This window comes from Mauremys reevesii, linkage group 2, assembly GCF_016161935.1.
Source record: "Mauremys reevesii isolate NIE-2019 linkage group 2, ASM1616193v1, whole genome shotgun sequence".
NCBI classification, from domain to species: Eukaryota; Metazoa; Chordata; order Testudines; family Geoemydidae; genus Mauremys; species Mauremys reevesii.
The window spans coordinates 249485231-249509887 of record NC_052624.1 but is presented as its reverse complement, the minus strand read 5'-3'; the positions used below and the strand labels follow the sequence as shown (position 1 = coordinate 249509887).

Below are 24657 nucleotides of genomic sequence, written 5' to 3'. Positions count from 1 at the left end.
TCAAGAAGTAGAGGCCAATTGAGGGTCAAGGAAATAGAGAAACAATACTTATTTAAACCTAAAAATATGTTCAAGCTCAGTTCAAATTGAGATTCAAGCCAATTTTGATACTGTATAAATTGATTTTCTAGTCTCTATTCTTTTTATTTTATAGAGTGCATTTTTCCTTGTTTTTCAGTTGGAAAATTTTTGAAGTTCTTTTTCTAGTGCTGGCACACTCAGTTTACCAACCTAATTTACAAACTGTGTACTTTGGGGGTTGGGAGCCTCCTCCCTCCCTCCCTCCCTCCCCCATTGGATATGCTCGTTCCCAAAGTGTATTTTTTTTCTAAAAAATTGGCAGATCTCTCCATTTCTGAATAGTTTTTTTTTAAAAGAACAAAACAATAATAAATTAAACACAAACGGGCACCTTTCACAAAAAATACACACTGCCACCCTGGCAATATTTGCATTTTATGAATTAGATCTCTTGTTGTTGTTTTTGTCTTTTCAATTTTATGTATTCTGGTGTTTCGTGTTTTTCAGAGTTTGAGCCTATGTTGTATAATTCCCCCACACACACACTGAATTATGTTTTTGTTTAGTGGTTGAGGATACAGATAACTTTGTGCTGTACAAAATTTAGGCAATAATTTTCCCATTGTTTTTTAGAACAGATTTTTCTGAAAATATTAAATGATGCATCATGTTCCTCAAAGAATCCGTTTTTTAATAATTTTGGCACAAGTTTCCTTGTGGCAGCACTAGGGAGATCCTTGAAGAAATGCATTTATCTAGCATGAACCAAGGCATATAAAATGTGCAATGACAGAGAAATGTGCATGAAATTTTGAAAGCAGTGCATACTGAGTTTTAGGGAATGCGAATATTACCAATCAAATATCTAACACCCAAAGTCTACCAATTATTCAGTCCTGGGTCTCTGCCTGGATACACCATGAAGTGGAACAGACACTGCTGCTGACATAACAATAATGGAAAAGCACACAGACTTAGAAAAGATACCAGAGTGTTCAGAGTTTTCTCTACTATTGGAGCTAAACTTGCACTGGCATGATTCCAACTATGTTTATGATCAGTGTTGCCTGATTTGCAGACATTTCCTAGGAGCATACTATAATCTCTCTCCTGTGTGAAGTGGCTTTAAAAAAAATACATCGAAATTTTGTGTTAAAACGCAATGATACAAGAAAGGCCTGCATGGACAGTACATGTCTGGAAGTGAACTTAAAAAAGAGAATCAATGCTTGATTTGCCAGAACTCAACAGGACATTGCCAATTTAAGAATAATGTTGTAGAAACATACATTTCTTTACCTATAATCCTAATAATTGAGAATTTTAAAATCAAAATAAAATTAAAGTTCCAGGACCAGATTAACCAGCACAATCAGGATATGTCTTCACTGCAGAGTTAACTTGGGTGATCAACATTCCAGTCTGAGCATGCAGGTTAGCAAAGCCCAGGTGTGAGCAGCGTCACTGCAAAGCAATGTCTGAGTTAATGTGTCCTCACTGGCACTGCACTGACTACTCTGTGAAATGAGGCCTTCTAGGGGCATATCCTATGATTCTTTGTGCTGCAGTAGGCGAGAACTTGACTGTCCTTCTGAGCACATGGGGAAGGAGGGCAGAGGGGGAAGGAGGAGTCTGAGGGAATCATGGGAAGAAGCTGGAGAACTATCAGCACTCCAGTGCTTTAGCCTGTGTCCTCCTCACTGCAAAGTGTGCAGATTACCAGCCTGAGTGAACATGGCACTCGAGCTCTGGCCTATTCTCCCAAGCTAGCCTGAATTTAAAGTACCATCAAACTCAGGTGAGAGGGTTTTGTGTGTGGATGAGAGCAGGGATAGTGTTGCCACCTTCCTAATTGCTGGTAATTGGATCCTCAAGGCCCCACCCATGCCCTGCCCCTTCCCACAAGGCCCTGAACCACCTCTTCCCCCGAGACCCTATCTCCATTGCTCACTCCTCTCCCCCACTCCGCCTGTCGCTCGCTGGATCATCTCAAGGAGCCTCTCTGCAGGTAGGAGATGGCCCCGGCTGAGACGGGGCTAGTGTGAGTTAATGACCTAGTGCAGAGGTGGGCAAACTATGGCCTGCGGGCCACATCCAGCCCGCGGGACCCTCCTGCCCGGCCCCTGAGCTCCTGGCCTGGTAGGCTAGCCTCCAGCCTCTCCCCTGCTGTTCCCCCTCCCCCTTGTGAGCTCTTGGGGCAGTGCCGCTGCAAGCCCGGCCTGACCCAGTGCCCTGTGCTGCGCGATGGTGCGGCTGTAGCACCCCCAGCCTCTGGTGCTCCAGGCAGCGCGGTAAGGGGGCAGGGATCCGGGGGGGGGGGAGGTTGGATAGAGGGCAGGGGAGTTTGGGGTAGTGGTCAGGAGGTGGGGGTGTGGATAGGGGTTGGGGCGGTCAGAGGGCGGGAACGGGGGTTCCATGGGGCAGTGGTCCAGGAGGGCAGTCAGGAAGGAGGGGGTTGGATGGGGCGGCGGGGGCAGTCAGGAGCGGGGTTCAGGGGCGGTCAGGGGACAGGGAGCAGGGGTGGTGGATGGGGCAGGGTCCTGGGGAGCAATCAGGGAATGGGGGAGGGGGGGTTGGATGGGACAGGAGTGGGGGGGCGGGCGCGGATGGGGGTGGGGTCCAGGTCACGCCCCCCCTCCCCTAACCAGCCCTCCATACAATTTCCAAAACCCGATGCGGCCCTTGGGCCAAAAAGTTTGCCCACCCCTGACCTAGTGCCTCCCCCCTGCCCTCCAGTAACTGGACTTTTGGTGCCTCAAAGAGAAGGGGAGGGCGGGGGCAGGATGAACTTAGGAAAAAAAATAATGTAAAAAAATAGCCTGTGGGAAAACACATTTATGGGAAAAATACAGAAAGAAAAAGTACAGGGAAGAATAACTGGAAGTGAAGGAAGAGAACAAGGCTGACATATTGATAAATTAACTCTTAACTTTATCTTATACCAAAAATCTCAAGCATTTTATATTTCCTTATAGCATCAATTTTACAATTTTTATGCTTCATAAAAATTAAAAATAATATCTAATACCAAAGAGCTAAGCAGGACTAATTAAACAGACACCATTCTAAACCCTCAGCTAAACCACTCCACCCCAGCCTTGTCAGCCCATGAACCCTCTTCTTCTCCAAATGGCTGTGAAAAACAGAGGGTTTTGTAGTATGCCTACAAGGTTAACAAATATTGGCTTCGGTGAACCAAAAAGGGTTGCAAGTTCCAAAGTTGAAAATCTTCAGAAAGAATGCTGTGACAGATTCTTGTCTGAACTGAGGGGTCTCCAGATGTAACATCAGTGCTCATAGAAACTGTGACAACGTTGTAGAGAGAACTGATCTTTCAAGTAATCAAACCATTTAGGGCTCTCATAGATTAACAACAATGCTTTGATCTCTGCATAGAAACTTACTAGCAGCCAGTGCACAGCACTGAGTAGTGGTATAAACTGCTCTCTGCATGACACATTGGTAATAAATACCTTTTCCACATGTTTGCGTATATTATCATTGCAATATATCTATGATGGGTATTAATTGGAGACGCACAAAGCTGGCAGTTTTAATGCATCTTCTGATATTTGGGGGCAATTTTTTAAAGTGACATATTTTTGTGCCTTATTTTATTGCGGACACAATTAATTATGGCTGCAAACAAGAGCATTTAGCTGTCTGCCTACTTGATTTCTTTCACAACTTGGACAGTTGGACTCGCTCATTCTCCTCCTCAGTGACACTAGTCAGGAGAAATACATGTGCTCCCAAGAGTGTAAGAACTGTTGTTGTGGCTGGCCATTGCAAAGTGGGACTTAAAGGGATGCAGTTTCTACCACAGGGTCAGATACAGGGTTTGGCTACACTTGCAGCTGTACAGCGCTGGGAGTTAAAGCTGTCTTCGTACAGCTGTGTAAGGAAAGCGCTGCAGTGTGACCACACTGACAGCTACCAGCGCTGCAGTGTGGCCACATTTGCAGCATTTGCAGCGGTGTTGGGAGTGGTGCATTATGGGCAGCTATCCCAGCGTTCAAGTGGCTGCAACGTGCTTTTCAAAAGAGGGGGGGTGGGGTGGAGTGTGACAGGGAGCGTGGGGGAGACAGAAAGAGTGGATTTTTGGAGCTGACACTGTGTCAGCTCCCTGTCTTGCAAGTTCTGACCCCTTCCCTCACCCCCTCTCATTCACTAAATGCAAATAGCCTTCTTTGTTTTTTCCCCTCACAGACCAGATAAGCAGATGCTCCGAAACGGACCCCACCCCACCTCCCCCCGCCATGTGCTTCTCTCCTCAAGCAAACACTAGCTGTGGACATTCCAAAGGGATCCCCCCTGCCTCTGCTCATTCACTGCAAACAGTAGCTGTGTTTGTTTTTTAGATAAGCAGCTCCGGGAGCCCCGAGTTCACAACAAAACAAAGAGAGGCATCACAACAAAACAAAGAGTGTTATCTTTACTTAAAAGCATTATGGGAAGGTTCCAGAGGTCAGTTACGGTGTAGTAAGATTAATCACTGTTTACACTGGCACCCCAGCGCTGCAACAGCAGCGCTGTTCTCTTTATTCCTCTCATCGAGGTGGAGTACATGCCTCGCTGTAGCCAGGGAGATACAGCGCTGTATGTGCCTTGCCAGCCAGTGTGGACGGGGAGTGAGTTACAGCGCTGTAAAGCCACCACCAGCGCTGTAACTCTCAAGTGTAGCCAAGCCCACAATCTAACTCTTAATGGCTCTGCATCTATTAAAGCAGTGGTTCTCAACCTTGGATACGCAGTACCTCTGGGGGTACGCAGAGGTCTTGACTAATTTTACAACAAGCTACATAAAAAGCACTAGCAAAGTCAGCATAAACTAAAATTTCATACAATGACTTGTTTATACTGTTCTATATACTATACGCTGAAATATAACAACAATATGTATATTCCAAATTATTTATTTTATATTTATATTGCAAAAATGAGAAAGTAAACAATTTTTCAGTAATAGTGAGCTGTGACACTTTTGTATTTTTATGTGTGATTTTGTGAGCAAATAGTTTTTAAAGGTGTAACTTGGGGGTACATGAGACAAATCAGAATCCTGAAAGGGGTCCAGAAGTCTGGAAAGGTTGAGATCCACTGCACTAAAGCTTGGTGTAGAGCTCAAGAATTGAAAGAGTGAGGGTCTGCAGAGGCAATTGCATGAAGAAATCTAATTTTATTTCATTAAGTATAATATGTTTAAATCCTTAGAAATTTGTTGCTTTGAATTAGAAACTGCAGTGAGAGATCATGCTCTCTTTCCTCATGCAGTTTCAATTTTCATTTTGGATTTCCAGCACCCAGCATGGTATTGTTAAAGATGTTTATGCATTAATTTTCTGCTCTGCTTCCAGATCTACAGAAAGATCAAGCCAGAATCAGCAATGCTGAACTATTTTCCCACACCTCCTCATGCCAAGTCCTAAAATATACAATTTAATTCTTTCACCAATTGTTGCAAATTGACCAAAATACTGAGTTTATTTTCTTAGCAGAATTTATCTTTGTTCATCAGGAAGAACCAAACATATGAGGCCTTCATCCTTGGCCTGCCTTAGAGCTCAGGGATGATCACAGTTTTGGCCACACCACTGCTATGCCTTATCAAAATAACTTCTGCGTTCTTGTTCAATCACAGAGCTTCCCCAAGGACTAAACACTTCTACCACTGTTTGTACTTAAGTAAACAGAAACAAGTGGCCTGTTGTAGTATGCACTACCTTTGCTCTTGCTGTTCTAATGCAGGGTGGTAAAAATGATTAACTGTTTCTAAGACCCAGTACTTAAGTCTCTCACTCACGTTTTTCCTCTGCCACCACCCAGATTGAAATTCAGGAAGCTAGATAGCTTTACCCGCACAGGAGTGCAGTGCTCCCTATCAACTTGTCAGCATGAAATGAATTACTCACAGCTTAAAGTATAAATAATCTGTGGATCTTATAAACAAATACTTCTTTTGCTATTTAATATAAACAATTTGTAGAGTTTACTTTTTTTTAATTCATTTATAGTAAGCCTACTACACTTGAAAGAAGCCTTTAAAAATAATCACTTGGCCCCACCAGAATAGTGTAATGCTTTAACAGTAAAATGTATAAAGTTCAAAAATTCATACCGATGGCATGGGGTATTTTTGTTTGACAATCGTCAAAGTTTTAAATGTAAATTGTAGGAACATATAAACAAAACAGACACTATAATTTCAAAATGGTCCCAAAAGATTGTAATAATATAAATATGTAAATGAAATGTTTTACCATAGTGAATTTCAATGCCAATCTCCAATCATGTAGCTAAAATATTTGAAATTAAAAAACCCACATCCAAAGTCAAACCAGTAGAAATAAATACTGTGGTGTAATGAGTCTACCTATATTATTATTGTTGTTCTTAGTTTGCAGCACTAAATATAAAAATTGCATATACTTAGCTTTGGGGAGCTAAATTTGACAAAGGTGGTTCACATGACCCACTTTCATATATTATCTTCTCAATTCTTTAAAAAAATACTAGTGTCACAAAATTCTAAACATTTTATCAGAATTGAACAGAAAATAATAAAGTTAAATATATATTATGGGATTTTTCAAAAGCACCCAGTGTGAACCTATCTTTGCTCCCACTGACATCACCTCCCATTGACTTAATTGGAAGCAAAGCTAGGCCCATGCTGAGCGCTTTTGAAAATCCCACCCTTAAAAACCAAAATGTGTATATCTATAAGTTTTATATTAAGTACTAGTAGGTATGAAAAGTTAAACATTCCACCTTAAGGAGAGATAAATTGTGATGATAAAAGTATTTCCCAAATGTTTGGTAAAATGAAATGGCCAAATGTTGTTCAAAATTAGGTTTTTTACAACTTGCAGCCCTGCCAAGTGTCATGCATATAGTAGTGCTCAGGGATCAAGCAGAATGTTTCCTGCAATTAATTCTCCTGGCCACCAGGCGCCAGCATTGACAGGAGGGAGGCTCTCTGTCCTGTGCTCTTAATGCACCGCCTGCTAGAATCCAGGCAGTGTGGAAAATAAGGGGAAATCAGTTTGACTCAAATCTAGGGAGCAAGGAGCAGAATAGGGTTGCCAGGCATTCGGTTTTCAACCAGAACACCTGGTTGAAAAGGGATCCTGGAGGCTCCGGTCACCTCCATTGACCAGGCCATTAAAAATCCAGTCGGTGGCACAGCGCGGCTAAGGTGGGCTCCCTGCCTTCTCTGGCTCTGTGCAACTCTCGGAAGCAAACGGCATGTCCCTGCCTAGGGAAGCCTCTGCTCCAGGTCGGAACCTACTCCCACACCCTAACTCCTCCCAGACCTCCCACCCCACCTGCACCCAAACTCCCAGCCCCAGGTCAGAACACCCTGCCAGACCCCGTTCCCCAAATCCCCTCCCAACGCCCTGCCCCAGCCTAGTGAAAGTGAGTGAGGGTGGGGGAGAGTGAGTGACAGAGGAAGGGGGGGCTGGAGTGAGTGGGGGCAGGGTCTCAGAGAAAGGGCAGGGGGCAGGGAAAGGGTGTTTGGTTTTGTGCAATTAGAAAGTTGGCAACCCTAGACCAGAAGTGGAAAGAGGCTGTTCTTTACTTCCTCAACAATCTCCCAAAGGCTCTCTCACTGCTTCTATGAGATGCAAATAATATGTCTCTGTCTCCCTCCCACCCTGAAATTAATTATATATGCATACACACACACACACACACACACACACACACACACACACACTTTTCCCACTCGTCTGTCACACATGGGGCTGTGAAAGAGGGGACAGCTATGGCCTTGCAAAAGTAATTTAGATTTCAACAGACACCGAGAAAGTGATTAGCAAGGACTAACTACAACATGTGTGTAACAATGAATGCAAGGCTTTAAAATGCTAGTTTTGGTTCCAGTAGGCATGCAACTGCAGTTCAGTTCTATACAGACAGATCTTTCCAGAGTTCTTAAGATGACTATACAATAATCCATCTTTGGCTAAACCATGAAGGGATTGCACCCTTACGCAGGGCTTAGAGGAAAAGCCTAGTCAGTCAGAACTGCCTTGGTTTTAGGGGCTGATGGTAGTCGCCCCTTGGGCAGTTGAAAGGTGGAGCTGACAACTGTGCCTCACAGAGTGGCAGACATAAGAAGCTCAGACCTTGTATATACAGGCTTTGTTGTTGTTGTTGGTTATGGGGGGGGTAGTAGTATAACTACACAGCTACAAACCCCCATTGTCAATTCACTGCACTATTGCTTCTACAATGGTGATTTGCAGTGGTTTAATTCCACCGGTGCAAATAAACCCCGTCTAAACGGGGCATAAAGCTTTCAGGAGGATGGGGGTAATCCTTGATGCTTCCAGCTTCATCCCAAGTGCAGGGAAGGGGACTGGAGTCAGGAGATTTTCTCTTTTCTCCTCAATCCCATCCTTCTCAGTTCAAGGGAGGACAAGGACTCCGTGGCCACTGTACCCATAGGGGAATTTTATTTGTCTGTTTGTTTTAATTAAGCCACCCTGCTGAAAAACGGATCTATGAGAGATTAATTGCCCCGCAGGAGGAAAATGGCCCTGAGTTGTTTTGGGAGAGGTTTGTTGTTTGCTTGCTTCCCACATTTGATTTTAAAGGGTTGACAATCCCTTCCTCAAGGGTGGGATGGCAACTCTGTTATTATGACATCAACCCTTACTGGCACACTAACTTTTGGAAATGCTCTGCCAATACACTATAATTTCTGAAGCAACCAATGACAACTGCACAACAGAATTACTTTATAATTTTATTTTTACTCTGTCAGCAATAGCCTATTAGAAACTTGAGAATAAGGTTTATTTTCTTTTTGTTGTGTCATACTCTATTTGGCCAACACTGATTTTTCCCCCTGTGAAATAACGCTATGGCCTCCATTTCCTTTACAACTCTCCCGGTGCACCTGCAATGTCAATGATGTCAAGAGGAAAGTATGTAGGTCCAGGAATAGTTGGGGGGCTGGAGGGGGGGCGGTAAGCTGCTTCCTACACAGCAGCCCACATGGTTTCACTCTGTCATGTCAAAATAGTGGCTACCTTCATTGTAAAATCTCAGAAATTAAGTGAGGAAATTAAAAGAAAAATAAGTAGAATCAGGAAGACTGCCCACCAGATCATAACGATTTTAAGCAAAGTAAAATCTGGGCGTTAAATAGCTGTGACTATTTCCTATTAATGGGCAAGGGCTTGTTAATACCATGCTTGATACATTTGACCTTGTTTGCATCATCAAGACCTAGTTGGATGACATAACAGGCCCTATGCTAGTTCAGTTTGTTCCTGCTGGTAACTTAGGGTACGTCCAGACTACCCGCCGTATCGGCGGGTAGTGATCGATTTATCGGGGATCGATATATCGCGTCTCATCTAGACGCAATATATCGATCCCCGAACGCGCTCCCCGTCAACTCCGGAACTACACCGGAGTGAGCAGCGGTAGCGGAGTCGGCGGGGGAGCCGCGGACGTCGATCCTGTGCGGTGAGGACGAGAGGTAAGTCGGAATAAGATACTTCGACTTCAGCTACGGTATTCCCGTAGCTGAAGTTGTGTATCTTACATCGACACCGCCCCCAGCGTAGACCAGGCCTGAGTACAAAACAAGCCTAGAGAAAGGAGTGATGACCATGCTTTTTACATCAATCCTCAGATTAAAAAAAGGGCCAGATCAAAAAGAGGTTCTTTGGGTCGCAACTACCTGGTAAGGGAACCAAGACCAAGGTGGGTATCCTAGTGACATATGGGTCACACCTAGGGTGACTGGCTTTCTCCCAGAACCTGATTCTGCCATCTCAAAGACTCATAAAGGACTTCCATATCCATAAAGATGACACTACTAATACTAGCCCAGAATCTCATGGCTATATGTTTTTCTCATACGAATTCTCCATACTTTCTCACACAGCCAGACTCTTTAAGCTTACTTTTCAGTTTGGTTGTGGAGATGGGGGAAGAGGGAGTGCAAGGAGGTACTTTCCTATTACCTTTACTTACCACCTCCCTTTAGGCAGAGGTTAGAGCCTTTCCAGGAGGCTTCCATACCATATTGAACTGTCCTTAAAGGCTAATTTGTTTTTAGAATGCTATCTTGGTTTATTGGAGCAAGCCACTGGACCAGGATTCTCACAAGATATTTCAACCATTTGCTTTCCAAATGCACTGGTTCCTACAAGCCCTTTTCCTCTGCACCATCCTCAGCCTCCTGGTCTATTTTAGGGCACAATCTGACTTCTCTTGTCATGCAAATAGGCTACCCCTAAAACTTATTGCTTCTTTCTTCACAATGTTTTACATTTTCCTTTCTTTTCCAATGGCGAAAACACTTGTGCACATGCTTATCTCAACTTTGACTGCTGCCTCCTCTCTGATCTCCTTAATACTCATGTTGTTCCCATCTAATTCACTAAAAACGTAGCAGTCAATATGATTTACCTTATCTGTTGATCAGACAGCATTTGTCCCCTGTTTAAGTCATTCTAAAGGCTTCCTCCTGCTAATTCTATCAAACTTAATCTTCTCATTCTCATCTTCAAGTTCCTACCCAACAAAACTTCACCCTATATCTCAGGCTTCATCTCCTACCATTTTCCCCCTCACTCCATTCATTCCACAAATGCTACCAGCCTTAATACCCTTTCATTTTCTCCTATTCATGTCTTTGTCCCTTCTTCCATGTTGCCCCATGTGCATGGAATAGAACCTAATCCCAGTCAAGAATTAGTGTGGTCCATGCTTAGGCCACTGGACTTCAATTTAGGGCATGTGCATTGTATTCGCATCTCTGCCAATAACATGCTGCATGGCCTCAGACAGGTTATTTTTCTGACTGTGCCTCTCATTTCCCTACCATCCTTTTATTGCATGTTTAGATGGTAAACTCCTTACAGCAAGGCCTATCTTTAACAATGTGTTTGTACAGTCTCTAGCACAATTATATTTTTCTTTGTAAAGTGCTTTGAGATCCTTTTTTGGAAAGTACTGTATAAATTAAGTATTCTATTATGAATCACTATCAGTAAACTAGGATTAAGGCCACAGGATTGAATGCAATACTCTGCCATTCTGACACATACATTTAAAGTTATTTTAACATACTATAGATATACACCTCTACCCCGATATAACGCGACCCGATATAACACAAATTCAGATATAAGGCAGTAAAGCACTCCAGCGGATCAGAGCAAGTTCGATAAAACGTGGTTTCACCTATAACGCGGTAAGATTTTTTGGCTCCCAAGGACAGTGTTATATCGGGGTAGAGGTGTACTTTTGCTTTGCTGGTAATTCACAGATTAGATTTAGTTTACCACTACAATAGCTTCATGATCTCTCAGAATTAGAATTTCAGAGATATGCAAAAGCAAAAAACTTTTACTTCACACAAACTGCAACTTTATCGAAATACAAGCATTAAAATCATCGTCCTGCGTGATGATGCAATCCACACTGGAAAGGAGGATAGAAACTGGGTAGTTTGCCTGATGCTTCAGTGATGCTCTAATAAGCTTCTAACTGAGAAATCAAACACTGAGCACAAATACTGGCTCTAAGAACTGTACTGAATAGCTGACTGAGATGATGTGCTCAGTCTCAGAAAGGAAAATTATTGACTTCATTTTCTGGTATCATCCTTTGTTGGCTAACTCACAATGCTACACTTAGGTTCAGGTCAAGACATAAATCTTGTTTGGCTAGAGCTCGACATTTTCTTGAGAGCAGGAGAAAAAACTGAAGTGAAATAAACGATTCAACAAAATTTTCAAGGGGAAAGGATATAGTAGCTTCACTTGGATCCATCAAATCACAACCACTTTAGCCACAAATTGATTTTAAAAATTACTAAATCAGTTTCACATAGTTGTCTGGGTACAACAAGTACTCCAAATTCTTATATACTGCTATTAATATAAAGAAAAGAGGGGGCAAAACATACAGTTATTTATAATGGCGGTGATGGCTATTTTTTTTTTAAACAAGGGATTTAATGTCAGTAGCTGATGAACTGTTGGTTGTGTAGCCATAATGTTTTGTCACTGTTATTGTTTATCTTCACCTTTGTATCTCATCTAGATTTTGCATGGTAGAGCATACATAATAAACTAACATATCAATAAAAATGAAACCCAAGCAACTCCAGTAATCCAAGGCAAATACTGCAGTGGAACTAGATTAACAAGAAGAATTCCAATTCCATCCTTTTAATGACAGCAATCTCTCTGATTCTATGTAAAATGGATGTGATAAGTGGGCCCTGCCAGTCACCACCTCCAATTCCTCCCAGCCTCCAACTGCCCTAAAATTAACAAGCTGATGTGATCATTCCCCTCTATTCAGCACTGGTGAGGCCTCATTTGGAGTACTGTGTCCAGTTTTGGGCCCCACACTACAAGAAGGATGTGGATAAATTGGAGAGAGTCCAGCAACAAAAATGATTAGGGGGCTGGAGCACATGACTTGTGAGGAGAGGCTGAGGGAACTGGGATTGTTTAGCCTGCAGAAGAGAAGAATGAGGGGGGATTTGATAGCTGCTTTCAACTACCTGAAAGGGGGTTCCAAAGAGGATGGATCTAGACTGTTCTCAGTGGTAGAAGATGACAGAACAAGGAGTAATGGTCTCAAGTTGCAGAGGGGGAGGTTTAGGTTGGACATTAGGAAAAACTTTTTCACTAGTAGGGTGGTGAAGAACTGGAATGGGTTACCTAGGGAGGTGGTGGAATCTCCTTCCTTAGAGGTTTTTAAGGTCAGGCTTGACAAAGCCCTGGCTGGGATGATTTAGTTGGGTTTGGTCCTGCTTTGAGCAGGGGGTTGGACTAGATGACCTCCTGAGGTCCCTTCCAACCCTGAGATTCTATGGTTCTATGTATCAGAGGGGTAGCCGTGTTAGTCTGGATCTGTAAAAGCAATAAAGAATCCTGTGGCACCTTATAGACTAACAGACGTTCTGCAGCATGAGCTTTCGTGGGTGAATACCCACTTCTTCAGATGCAAGACTTGCATCTGAAGAAGTGGGTATTCACCCACGAAAGCTCATGCTGCAGAACGTCTGTTAGTCTATAAGGTGCCACAGGATTCTTTATTGCTTTTATGGTTCTATGATAATTTGTATAGAGTTAAAGCAATTTTGGTCATAACTTTTTTCAGTAGAACTCCAGAATTCAAACTAACTGGCTAACCCTGTTCCCATGTGTCATAAAGGCCTGCTCTAAGAAAAGCCAAGCTTATCCAAAAAATAGGAAACTGTCTCGTCTCTCCAGAACTGTACTTCCCATACTTTCATGTCTGTGCAAAGAACCTGGCATTCCATACATGCAGCACGGCACAGGACTATCCTTATCCCACCCAATATGTTTACCACTAGCTCCTTGACCCATCAATATACCCATGAGCTCGGTTTGTGTCAGGTCAGCTAATTAATTTAACCAGCTGACCTTAACAACCACATTGATGCAAAGTCACAAGTCCCATGACTTTCCAAGTGCATAGTGTCCAGTTGCCACAAGCATTATTATGCTCAGTTACAACTGCCTGAAAGGCACCACATTCATAAAACAGGCTCAGCAGATGCATCCATGAAGGTGAAAAACCCGCCTTGATTCAGCCAGTACAGTAGGGAAGAAAATTCTTCTCCATGCCCAAATATGGCTATCAATACAACCTGTGCAAGCTGTAGAGACTTAGACCAGGCAGTAAACTAAAGACAAAAAATTCACCTGGCCCCAGTCCGAGCAAAAATATATAGGCCAGCCACCATCACCTTTATAATTCTGCACCTGAAAAACTCCTTCATATTCTGTTTTTAAAAACACCTAAATATAATTTTCTTACACTTATAGTTAGGGCCCTACCAAATTCACGGCAATGAAAAACGTGTCACGGACCGTGAAATCTGGTCTCCCCCCATGAAATCTAGTCTTTTGTGTGCATTTATCCTATACTATACAGATTTCATGGGGGAGACCAGTGTTTCTCAAATTCAGGGTCCTGACTCTTAAAGGAGTTGGGGGGGAGTGTCACAAGGTTATTTTAGGGGGGGTTGTGGTATTGCCACCCTTACTTCTGTGCTGCCTTCATAGCTGGGTGGTCGGAGAGTAGCGGCTGCTGACTGAGGGCCCAGCTCTACAGGCAGCAACGCAGAAGTAAGGGTGGAAATACCATACCATGCCAGCCTTACTTCTGCGCTGCTGCTCTGCCTTCAGAGCTGGGCTCCTTGCCAGCAGCCGCTGCTCTCCAACTACTCAGCTCTGAAGGCAGAGCCACCGCCAGCAGCTGCACAGAAGTATGAGTAGCAGTACCGCAACCCCCCCCCACACACACACAATAAACTTGTGACTCTCTCACAACTCCTTTTTGTATCAGGATGCCTACAATTACAACACCGTGAAATTTCAAATTTAAATATCTGAAATCGTGACATTTACTATTTTTAAAATCCTACAACCATGAAATTAACCGAAACGGACCATGAATTTGGTAGGGCCCTACTTATTGTCTAAAAGAATCAGCATTCATACCATTCTAATAGCAGTGAGCTAGTTATATAATTAATATGGCAGCAATATTGTAACCATTTCCTTCCTTACTCCTCCGGTTTCCTCAGATTTACAGTATTGTATGTTTAGCGGATTATAGTTAAAACTACAGTATATAGGAATACTGTTACTCTTATTTTATCTTTCTGATTCTTAATTGGTCACTTGCCACATTTTGCAGATCGTCCTTCATAGGATTTTTTTTTTTTCCAGAAACACTTACCTCTGTAGTGGTTCCAAAGTCAGCAGATGGGCTATATGTGCTGGTATCCGGTGGAGCTGTCCCAACACTACTTTTAATTGGAGAGCTAGGAGGAGCAGGCCCTGTCACAGACTCCGTGTAGACAGAAGATTGATACAGCATACCTCTCTTCTGAATCTTATTCCAGACTTTGCTCATGATGTCAGTCAGTTCATACAGAAGCTGTATCTAAAGAAGAAAAAATAGATGGAGTTCTTCATAATTAGGTGTACGAAAATCCATCACAGCCATCAAAATCCTCCAGTGAGATTTAAAATACATATCAAAGCTCAAAACTTTTACAATAACATCCTACTAAGAGACTATGCTGCTATAAAATGAATTAACAACAATTACAACATAGTGATTTTGCTCAGAAAGCACTGCTTGTCTAAACATATAGTAGAAAATCAAACTACAAAACATAGTTCATAAAAATATGTCATAAATCTGGTCTTGGAAAATTTTCATTAGTAAAAGTTTTAGCAATAAAAAAACTATCTAACTTCTGGATTATCTCACACAGAGATACTGACTGCCATTTTAGTTGATTCTTATGAAAAGGCAAACTCACATGAAGAAAGGAATATGAAATGTTATAAACAATGTAGGAGAGACTTCTTTTTAACAATATTAAAATGATGATTCCATGCTACATATTAAACTGTTCTATATACGCAGAAAGAACATCCACTATCCAACTCAATAGCCTCCTGGGATATGTCATTCCAATATTCAGAAAACATACTGTTTAACTTGCACGTTGTTTGACTCAGTTCTTAGATATTTACACAAGCTTTCGTAAATAAGCATTAATCATGACATTTGTATGACAACATATTGCCATATACTATATAAAACAAGTCCAGAGAATACTGCAAACAATACATAAGCAAATCCACAGCTGGATACCATACTCAGCTGCCATTATAAAAAGTTCTTATATTTATAAGAAGTTTCAGCCTCAGGACACATCCAGGCTATGAAGCTGGCTTCTTATGTGGGCAGAACAGATGCAGGAAAACATTGTTGTCAATCTATATTTGATATAAAACAGTACTTGATTTTGTGCGTGTGAATGTGTGATGAAGTCTCAAAGATTATGCTACAGTTACTTCTTAAGAGGTGAAATGCTGCAGTTTTATAAAAAGCTTCTTAATTCATTTGGGTTTTTCTTTTGAAGATTCAAGACTTACAATGAGCAGGTCATATAACTTTTTGACACACAGTGTTTTGTTAAGAGCGCAGAGAGTGGAGAGTGCAGAGAGTGGAGTGGATGATACATCTGAGGGAACAGAGCAGAAGGAGACTCCACTGATTGGAAGGCATGAGATGCGCCATCCTAGGGATGGGGGTTCCATGACCACCACTCCCAGGAGGAGGAGGAGAGTGGTGGTGGTTGGGGACTCTCTCCTCAGGGGGACTGAGTCATCTATCTGCCGCCCTGACCGGGAAAACCGAGAGATGTGCTGCTTGCCAGGGGCTAGGATTCGCGATGTGACGGAGAGACTGCCGAGACTCATCAAGCCCTCGGATCGCTACCCCTTCCTGCTTCTCCACGTGGGCACCAATGATACTGCCAAGAATGACCTTGAGCGTATCACTGCAGACTACGTGGCTCTGGGAAGAAGGATAAAGGAGTTTGAGGCGCAAGTGGTGTTCTCGTCTATCCTCCCTGTGGCAGGAAAAGGCCAGGGTAGAGACCGTCGAATCGTGGAAATCAATGAATGGCTACGCAGATGGTGTCGGAGAGAAGGGTTTGGATTCTTTGACAATGGGATGGTCTTCCAAGAAGAAGGATTGCTTGGTAGAGACGGGCTCCACCTCACGAAGAGAGGGAAGAGCATCTTTGCAAGCAGGCTGGCTAACCTAGTGAGGAGGGCTTTAAACTAGGTTCACCGGGGGAAGGAGACCAAAGCCCCGAGGTAAGTGGAGAAGTGGGATACCGGGAGGAAGCACAAGCAGGAGACTGCAAGAGGGGAGGACTCCTGTCTCAGACCGAGAAAGCGAGTTATCTTAAGTGCCTATACACAAATGCAAGAAGCCTGGGGAACAAGCAGGGAGAACTAGAAGTCCTGGCACAGTCAGGGAATTATGATGTAATTGGAATAACAGAGACTTGGTGGGATAACTCACATGATTGGAGTACTGTCATGGATGGATATAAACTGTTCAGGAAGGACAGGCAGGGCAGAAAAGGTGGGGGAGTTGCGTTGTATGTAAGAGAGCAGTATGACTGCTCAGAGCTCCAGTATGAAACTGCAGAAAAACCTGAGTGTCTCTGGATTAAATTTAGAAGTATGAACAACAAGGGTAATGTCATGGTGGGAGTCTGCTACAGACCACCAGACCAGGGGGATGAGGTGGACGAGGCTTTCTTCCAGCAACTAACAGAAGTTGCTAGATCACAGGCCCTGGTTCTCATGGGTGACTTTAATCACCCTGATATCTGCTGGGAGAGCTATACAGCAGTGCACAGACAATCCAGGAAGTTTCTGGAAAGTGTAGGGGACAATTTCCTGGTGCAAGTATTGGAGGAACCAACTAGGGGAAAAGCTCTTCTTGACCTGCTGCTCACAAACAGGGAAGAAATAGTAGAGGAAGCAATAGTGGATGGGAACCTGGGAGGCAGTGACCATGAGATGGTCGCGTTCAGGATCCTGACACAAGGAAAAAAGGAAAGCAGTAGAACAGAAACCCTGGACTTCAGAAAAGCAGACTTTGACTCCCTCAGGGAACTGATGGGCAAGGTCCCCTGGGAGAATAACATGACGGGGAAAGGAGTCGAGGAAAGCTGGCTGTATTTTAAAGAAACCTTATTGAGGTTGCAGGAACAAACCATCCCGATGTGTAGGAAGAAAAGTAAATATGGCAGGCGACCAGCTTGGCTTAACAGTGAAATCCTTGCTCGTCTTAAACACAAAAAAACAGCTTACAAGAAGTGGAAGATTAGACAAATAACCAGGGAGGAGTATAAAAGTATTGCTCAGGCATGCAGGTGTGAAATTAGGAAGGCCAAATCACACTTGGAGTTGCAGCTAGCCAGAGATGTTAGGAGTAACAAGAAGGGTTTCTTTAGGTATGTTAGCAACAGAAAGAAGTCAAGGAAAGTGTGGGCCCCTTGCTGAATGAGGGAGGGAACCTAGTGACAGAGGATGTGGAGAAAGCTAGTGTACTAAATTGCTTTTTTTTTTTGTCTTCACAGACAAGGTCAGCTCCCAGACAGCTGCACTCTGCAGCACGGTATGGGGAGGAGGTGACCAGCTCTCTGTGGAGAAAGAAGTAGTTCGGGACTATTTAGGAAAGCTGGACAAGCACAAGTCCATGGGGCCGGATGCGCTGCATCCGAGGGTGCTAAAGGAGTTGGCCGATGAGATTGCAGAGCCTTTGGCCATTATCTTTGAAAAATCATGGCGATCGGGGGAGGTTCCGGACGACTGGAAAAAAGCTAATGTAGTGCCCATCTTTAAAAAAGGGAAGAAGGAAGATCCAGGGAACTACAGGCCAGTCAGTCTCACCTCAGTCCCTGGAAAAATCATGGAACAGGTCCTCAAGGAATCAATCCTGAACCACTTAAAGGAGGGGAAAGTGATCAGGAACAGTCAGCATTGATTCACCAAGGGCAAGTCATGCCTGACTAACCTAATTGCCTTCTATGATGAGATAACCGGCTCTGTGGATGAGGGGAAAGCAGTGGATGTGCTATTTCTGGACTTTAGCAAAGCTTTTGATACAGTCTCCCACAGTATTCTTGCAAGCAAGTTAAAGAAGTATGGGCTGGATGAATGGACGGTAAGGTGGATAGAAAACTGGCTAGATGGTCGGGCTCAACAGGTAGTGATCAATGGTTCCATGTCTAGTTGGCAGCCGGTATCAAGTGGAGTGCCCCAAGGGTCAGTGCTGGGGCCAGTTTTATTCAATATCTTCATTAACGATCTGGAGGATGGTGTGGACTGCACCCTTAGCAAGTTTGCAGATGACACTAAACTGGGAGGAGTGGTTGATATGCTGGAGGGTAGGGATAGGATACAGAGGGACCTAGACAAATTAGAGGATTGGGCCAAGAGAAATATGATGAGGTTCAACAAGGACAAGTGCAGAGTCCTGCACTTAAGACGGAAGAATCCCATGCACTGCTACAGACTAGGGACCGAATGGCTGGGCAGCAGTTCTGCAGAAAAAGACCTAGGGGTTACGGTGGACGAAAAGCTGAATATGAGTCAACAGTGTGCCCTTGTTGCCAAGAAGGCTAATGGCATTTTGGGTTGTATAAGTAGGGGCATTTCCAGCAGATCGAGGGATGTGATCATTCCCCTCTACTCAGCACTGGTGAGGCCTCATTTGGAGTACTGTGTCCAGTTTTGGGCCCCACACTACAAGAAGGATGTGGATAAATTGGAGAGAGTCCAGCGGAGGGCAACAAAAATGATTAGGGGGCTGGAGCACATGACTTATCAGGAGAGGCTGAGGGAACTGGGATTGTTTAGTCTGCAGAAGAGAAGAATGGGGGGGGGGATTTGATAGCTGCTTTCAACTACCTGAAAGGGGGTTCCAAAGAGGATGGATCTAGACTGTTCTCAGTGGTAGAAGATGACAGAACAAGGAGTAATGGTCTCAAGTTGCAGAGGGGGAGGTTTAGGTTGGACATTAGGAAAAACTTTTTCACTAGTAGGGTGGTGAAGAACTGGAATGGGTTATCTAGGGAGGTAGTGGAATCTCCTTCCTTAGAGGTTTTTAAGGTCAGGCTTGACAAAGCCCTGGCTGGGATGATTTAGTTGGGTTTGGTCCTGCTTTGAGCAGGGGGTTGGACTAGATGACCTCCTGAGGTCCTTTCCAACCCTGAGATTCTATGATTCTATGAGTGGATGAATTGCATTTATGTCTTCCCACATTAAGAGTAATAATCAAACAATGATATTTGTTCTGTCTACAGCAGACATGTATTTTCATTAAGTTTAAGAGAGTCTCTTATGTCCCTGATACTTTGATATTCTGTGATAGTTATTTAATTATTATTTTAATTACTGTAACTAACCACAATAATTAAACAGTGTTATTTAAAAACTATTACATTCAGATTTTCATACTTGTTTCCACATAATTGAGAATAACAGACTTCCGACTGATTAAGTTGTATATTATTAACTGGGGCTGACTCTACACTAGCCAAGAAACAACAAAACTTTCCAATTTTAAAAATGAATGATCTGATAACATGAGTGATAGTTTAATCATTTCTGGGAGTTTAGTGGGCTACTTGGATGGACCCAAACAGTACATTCTTGGAAACTCAAAAAGGTTGATCAAGAGACTAGTGGATAGTTTAAGGAACTGGTGCCCTACGAAAGCAGGATTTCTGACAATTTCAGTACTCCATTACTCATAAGAAAGGCAGAAGCAGAGAGCATGAAGGGATGGTGTCATTGCCATGTGCATGCACACAATCACAAATAATCCAGTGAAGAATTTTGTTACCAGAGTGTCCCAGAGCTGAGAAGGTGGAAAGAGAGTTTCAACTTTCACTAACGCTAAGAGTTCTTTCCCATATTAAGGGGATATTATTTTAAATGGAGCCAGTTGGTGGAAGTATATAAAACTATCTCAGCAGGTGACATCTATGTCAGCAGTCAGAGACTGGGTCACAATGAACAAAATTGCTAAAATTAGGGACCAAGCCAGAAGGAAATACATCTTTCAGATTAAAAAGAAAATCTAAGTTCTGTTAGGTGAGAGAAAATATTTTTCAAGAATATATATAAAAATAGAAAAAATACTCAACTTTCATGCAAAAAAGAGCCATAACCCCAAAGTTATATTAGAATCCTAACTCTGCAGAGAGCATGGTGAAGCTCCATTTTAATTTGCTGATATTTTGAAATACAGTTCATTACATTTCAGTGGTTTCTGTTTCTTAAAAAGGAGGTGGTTTCTATTTACCATGCTGGTGGCAATTTTTGCAAGGAAACTGTTTGAACATTCCCACATATTGTTAATAATTAAAGAAGGGCCAACATCAGTGTGAAGTCTTCCTTTTGTTCCTAGCATTGGCAACACTTCTTAAACTTTGCGGTAGATATACAAGTATCATTAGGTTCAGTAATCTCTTCAAAATTAGAAATAAATTGATGATTAACAAAGAGTAACTGCTAGCAGTTGTTTAGCTAATTCGTTTCTTTCTCAAAAATAAATCAAAACACATAACCCCAGAATTAATTAATTATGCATGATATGGAAGTTCAACAGATTGCAGGTATTTCATGTTTTTAGAATAATTTGTTAGCACAAAATTGAAAACAAAATGATAAAAACTAAGACTCAAACCCTGATGATATTATTCATGGAAAACTCCGATTGGTTTCAAGGGACTAAGATCATCAGAATTTAGCCCCAAATCAATACATAGTAATTCAACAGTAAAATACTTAGTCCTTTGTTACCATCTAACAAATTCAGTAAGTATATGATAATTTAAGGCTGCCATCCACAGACAAAATATAGTCTGCCACTCTAAAGAATCAGGTTTCTTGGTTATCCTACTGTGAATTTATAGGTATCAGATGCTGTTTATGTAATTTTATTTTCCATCTTCTATTCTTGAACATCTGGTAAAAAAAAAAATCAGAATCTGATGTTTATGACTTTTGCTTAAATAAAGCAGAGAAAGCGGGCAACCCCCAAGGCCCTTTACTAAACACAAATATATTGTTAGGCCCTTTTGGTTTCATTTTGTATAGCATTTAAAATTATTAGTAAGTTAATTAATAACATTATAGGTTATAGAAGCACTGCCCATGACAGCAGGATTTAATGATCAGATTTTCCATTATACATATTTATTTATTTTCAAGATCTGATTAACTCCATTTTAAGTATTACTTGTGGGGTAAAACTTACCAACCAAAGGTTTAAGACCCAGGCTATGTCTACACTTGGAGCTAGGGGTGTGATTCCTAGCTCACGCAGACATACTTATGCTAGTTCTCATTGAGCTCATGCACTAAAAATAGTATAGCCACAGTAGCACAGCAGCTGTGAACAGCTGCACGGGCTAGCCGTCTCAACTACAAATCTGCCTGGACTCCATGGGAATCACACCCCCAACTCCAAGTTTAGATACAGCGTAAAAGTAAATATTTTCACCCATTTTGAAAAGCAATCACTTTGACAATATTTTGGTTACAGGGCTACAGAAAATAGTGCTGTGTTTTGAGTTGTTTTCTGCAACTCTATAACTCAAAACCAGATTAATTTATTTAAACTGACACAATAACACACTAATGGGATAAAGGTAAGTGATTAGAGCAAGGGTGGGCAAACTACGGCCTGCGGGCCACATCCGACCCATCAGGCCTTTTAATCCTCGAGCTCCAGCCGGGGAGGGGGTCAGGGGCTCCTATGCATAGGGGCAGCCAGGTTTCTCTCCACATGCTGCCTCCGCCCCAAGCGCCACCTCCAGCAGCTCCCATTGGCTGGGAACCACGGCCAAAGGGAGCTGCGGGGGTGGAGCCTGCGGATGGGGCAGCACGCAGAGCCGACTGGCTGGCGCTGCGCTGCCATGTAGGAGCCGTAGGGGGGCATGCTGCTGCTTCTGGGAGTTGCAGGGGTGGCACCTGTGGATAGGCAAACGCGCAGAGACGCCTGGCTGCGCCTCCACGTAAGAGCTGGAGGAGGGACATGCTGCTGCTTTCGGGAGCTGCTTGAGGTAAGCACTGCCCAGAACCTGCACCCTTGAGCCCCGCCCTCAGCCCCCCTGTCCCAGCACTCTCCTGCACCCCAAACACCTCATCCCCAGTCCCACCCCAGAGCCTGCACGCCCAGCTGGAGCCCTCAACCCCCTTGTGCCCCAGTCCTGATCCCCCTCCTCCCTCTGAACCCCTCGGTACCAGCCCAGAGCACCCTCCTGCACCCCAAACCCCTCATCCCCAGCCCTACCCCAGAGCCCACACCCCGAGCCAGAGCCCTCACCTCCCCCGCACCCCAGCCCGGAAATCCCCTCCCACATTCTGAACTCCTCATTTCTGGTCCCACCCCAGAACCCCTTGGTCCCAGTCCAGAGCACCTCCTGCACCCCAAACCCCTCATTCTCAGCCAGACACACCCTCCAACACCCCAACCACCAATTCTGTGGGCATTTTCTGTGTGGCCTGCCATACAATTTTTATACCCAGATGTGGCCCTCAGGCCAAAAAGTTTGCCCACCCCTGGATTAGAGCCTTTGAAAGTTTAGGAAAAAGGAATTAGAAGTGACCAGATTATTTGCTTTAAAAAACATTGTTTTAGGATATTAGGTGCATGTATGGCAACAAAATTAAGAAATTAACACTACAATGGCTTTTGTGAATCGTTTATGACCTATAAGGTTTACAGTCTGAAGGTAAGAGCTGCATGAAAGCCTGAGCCACAATCACCATTATGTGAGTGGGTGTAATTCTGTTTAAGTCAGTATTATGAAGATGAATATGGAATAAGGCAGGCTCCAAAGGATGTAAAATTGTGCAGTATTATTCCATACAAAAATATGTAAAAATATTGTTAAGGTTGCAAAATGAAGCTCTCAAAAGTCTTGAAATACCAAAATTAAAGTTGTCTGCACTTCATTATTCTGCCTCTTTTTTAATATGCTTTTATAACATGATTATAATGATTGTGCAGCCTGGATGGATCTTGGTGAATTGTGGCAGCTGTTCAATGTTTAATTTTTATCCTCATTGTTCAGTGTGTAATCCCCTGCCAATTTCATCACACATCATCCAATTGACACTTTGAACCCTAGTCTCATCCATTGCATAAAGTGGAGGGCGGGCAGCGAATGAGGCAGAGTCTATAATGTGGGCTTGGAGAATGTGCAGTGAATGGGGCAGGGGACCACACACTGAGGATTAAATAAATAAATAAATAAATTCAGAACATTTGCCTTACATACAGACCATCATCCAATATGTGCACTGAATGAGGCAAGGGGGGGGGGAAGAGCATTTGATTAAAGAACACATTGTAACGCATGTGCACAAGGGACAATGTAAAGATTACCCCCACAACCACAACGTTATCATTTCCAGATTTAGGCCCCGATCTGGCAAAACTTTATATATATATATATATATATATATATATATATATATATATATATATATATATATATATATATATGAGAGTAAGTGTTTATGAGATGGGGACTTATAAAAAAAAGGTTACCTACCTTATACAGTAACTGGAGTTCTTCACAATGAGTGGTCCCTGTGTTTATTCCACTCAAGGTGTGTATGCAACTGTGGCGCCTGAGACCAAAATATTTTTTTGTTAGGAGTGTCCCCTACTCCTCGTGCTCCAAGCTGAGGATTTAAGGGCAATGCAGACAACCACTCTCCAGTTCCTCTTCTATCAGGAATATTCTAAGGATACGGATCCAAAGCACAAGGGAAGGAGAAGTGGTGGTGGAATACACATAAGGTATGTCTACACTTCAGTTCGGAGCAAGCCTCCCAGCTTGGGTAAACAGACTCATGCTAGTGGGGCTCAACCTAGTATGCTAAAAATAGCAGTGTGGACATTGCATCACTGATAGAGGCTCAAGCTAACTACCCAAGATTGGACCCAGGGGGTAGGGTGGGCTTGAGCTTGGGCAGCTAGCCTGAGCCTCTGATGGTACAGCAACATCCACACAGCTATTTTTAGTGGACTAGCACAAGTCCCACTAATGTCTCCCCTGCCTGGGAGGTTCACTCCAGCTGCAGTGTAGACATACCCATCCCGAAGCACTCCAATTACTGTACAAGGTAAAAGCAGCAAAGAATCCTGTGGCACCTTATAGACTAACAGACGTTTTGCAGCATGAGCTTTCGTGGGTGAATACCCACTTCT

At 43.1% G+C, this 24657-nt stretch overlaps 1 protein-coding gene across 21 annotated transcripts in view; it reads right to left on the bottom strand.

The window, feature by feature from the left end:
* The window catches only part of VPS13B (vacuolar protein sorting 13 homolog B), a 917098-nt gene that overhangs the window by 375690 nt on the left and 516751 nt on the right, over positions 1 to 24657 (bottom strand). For 20 of the 21 annotated variants that reach the window (XR_005593500.1, XM_039522053.1, XM_039522058.1 and 17 more), the window contains one exon: positions 14779 to 14985. The exons of the other annotated variant lie outside the window; for it this stretch is intronic. Coding sequence is in view for 19 of the 20 variants with exons in the window: in XM_039522053.1 (XP_039377987.1) it covers positions 14779 to 14985 (207 nt within the window). In the remaining variant the exon portion in view is untranslated. The remainder of the gene's footprint in view (positions 1 to 14778; positions 14986 to 24657) is intronic. 21 annotated transcript variants of the gene reach the window in all.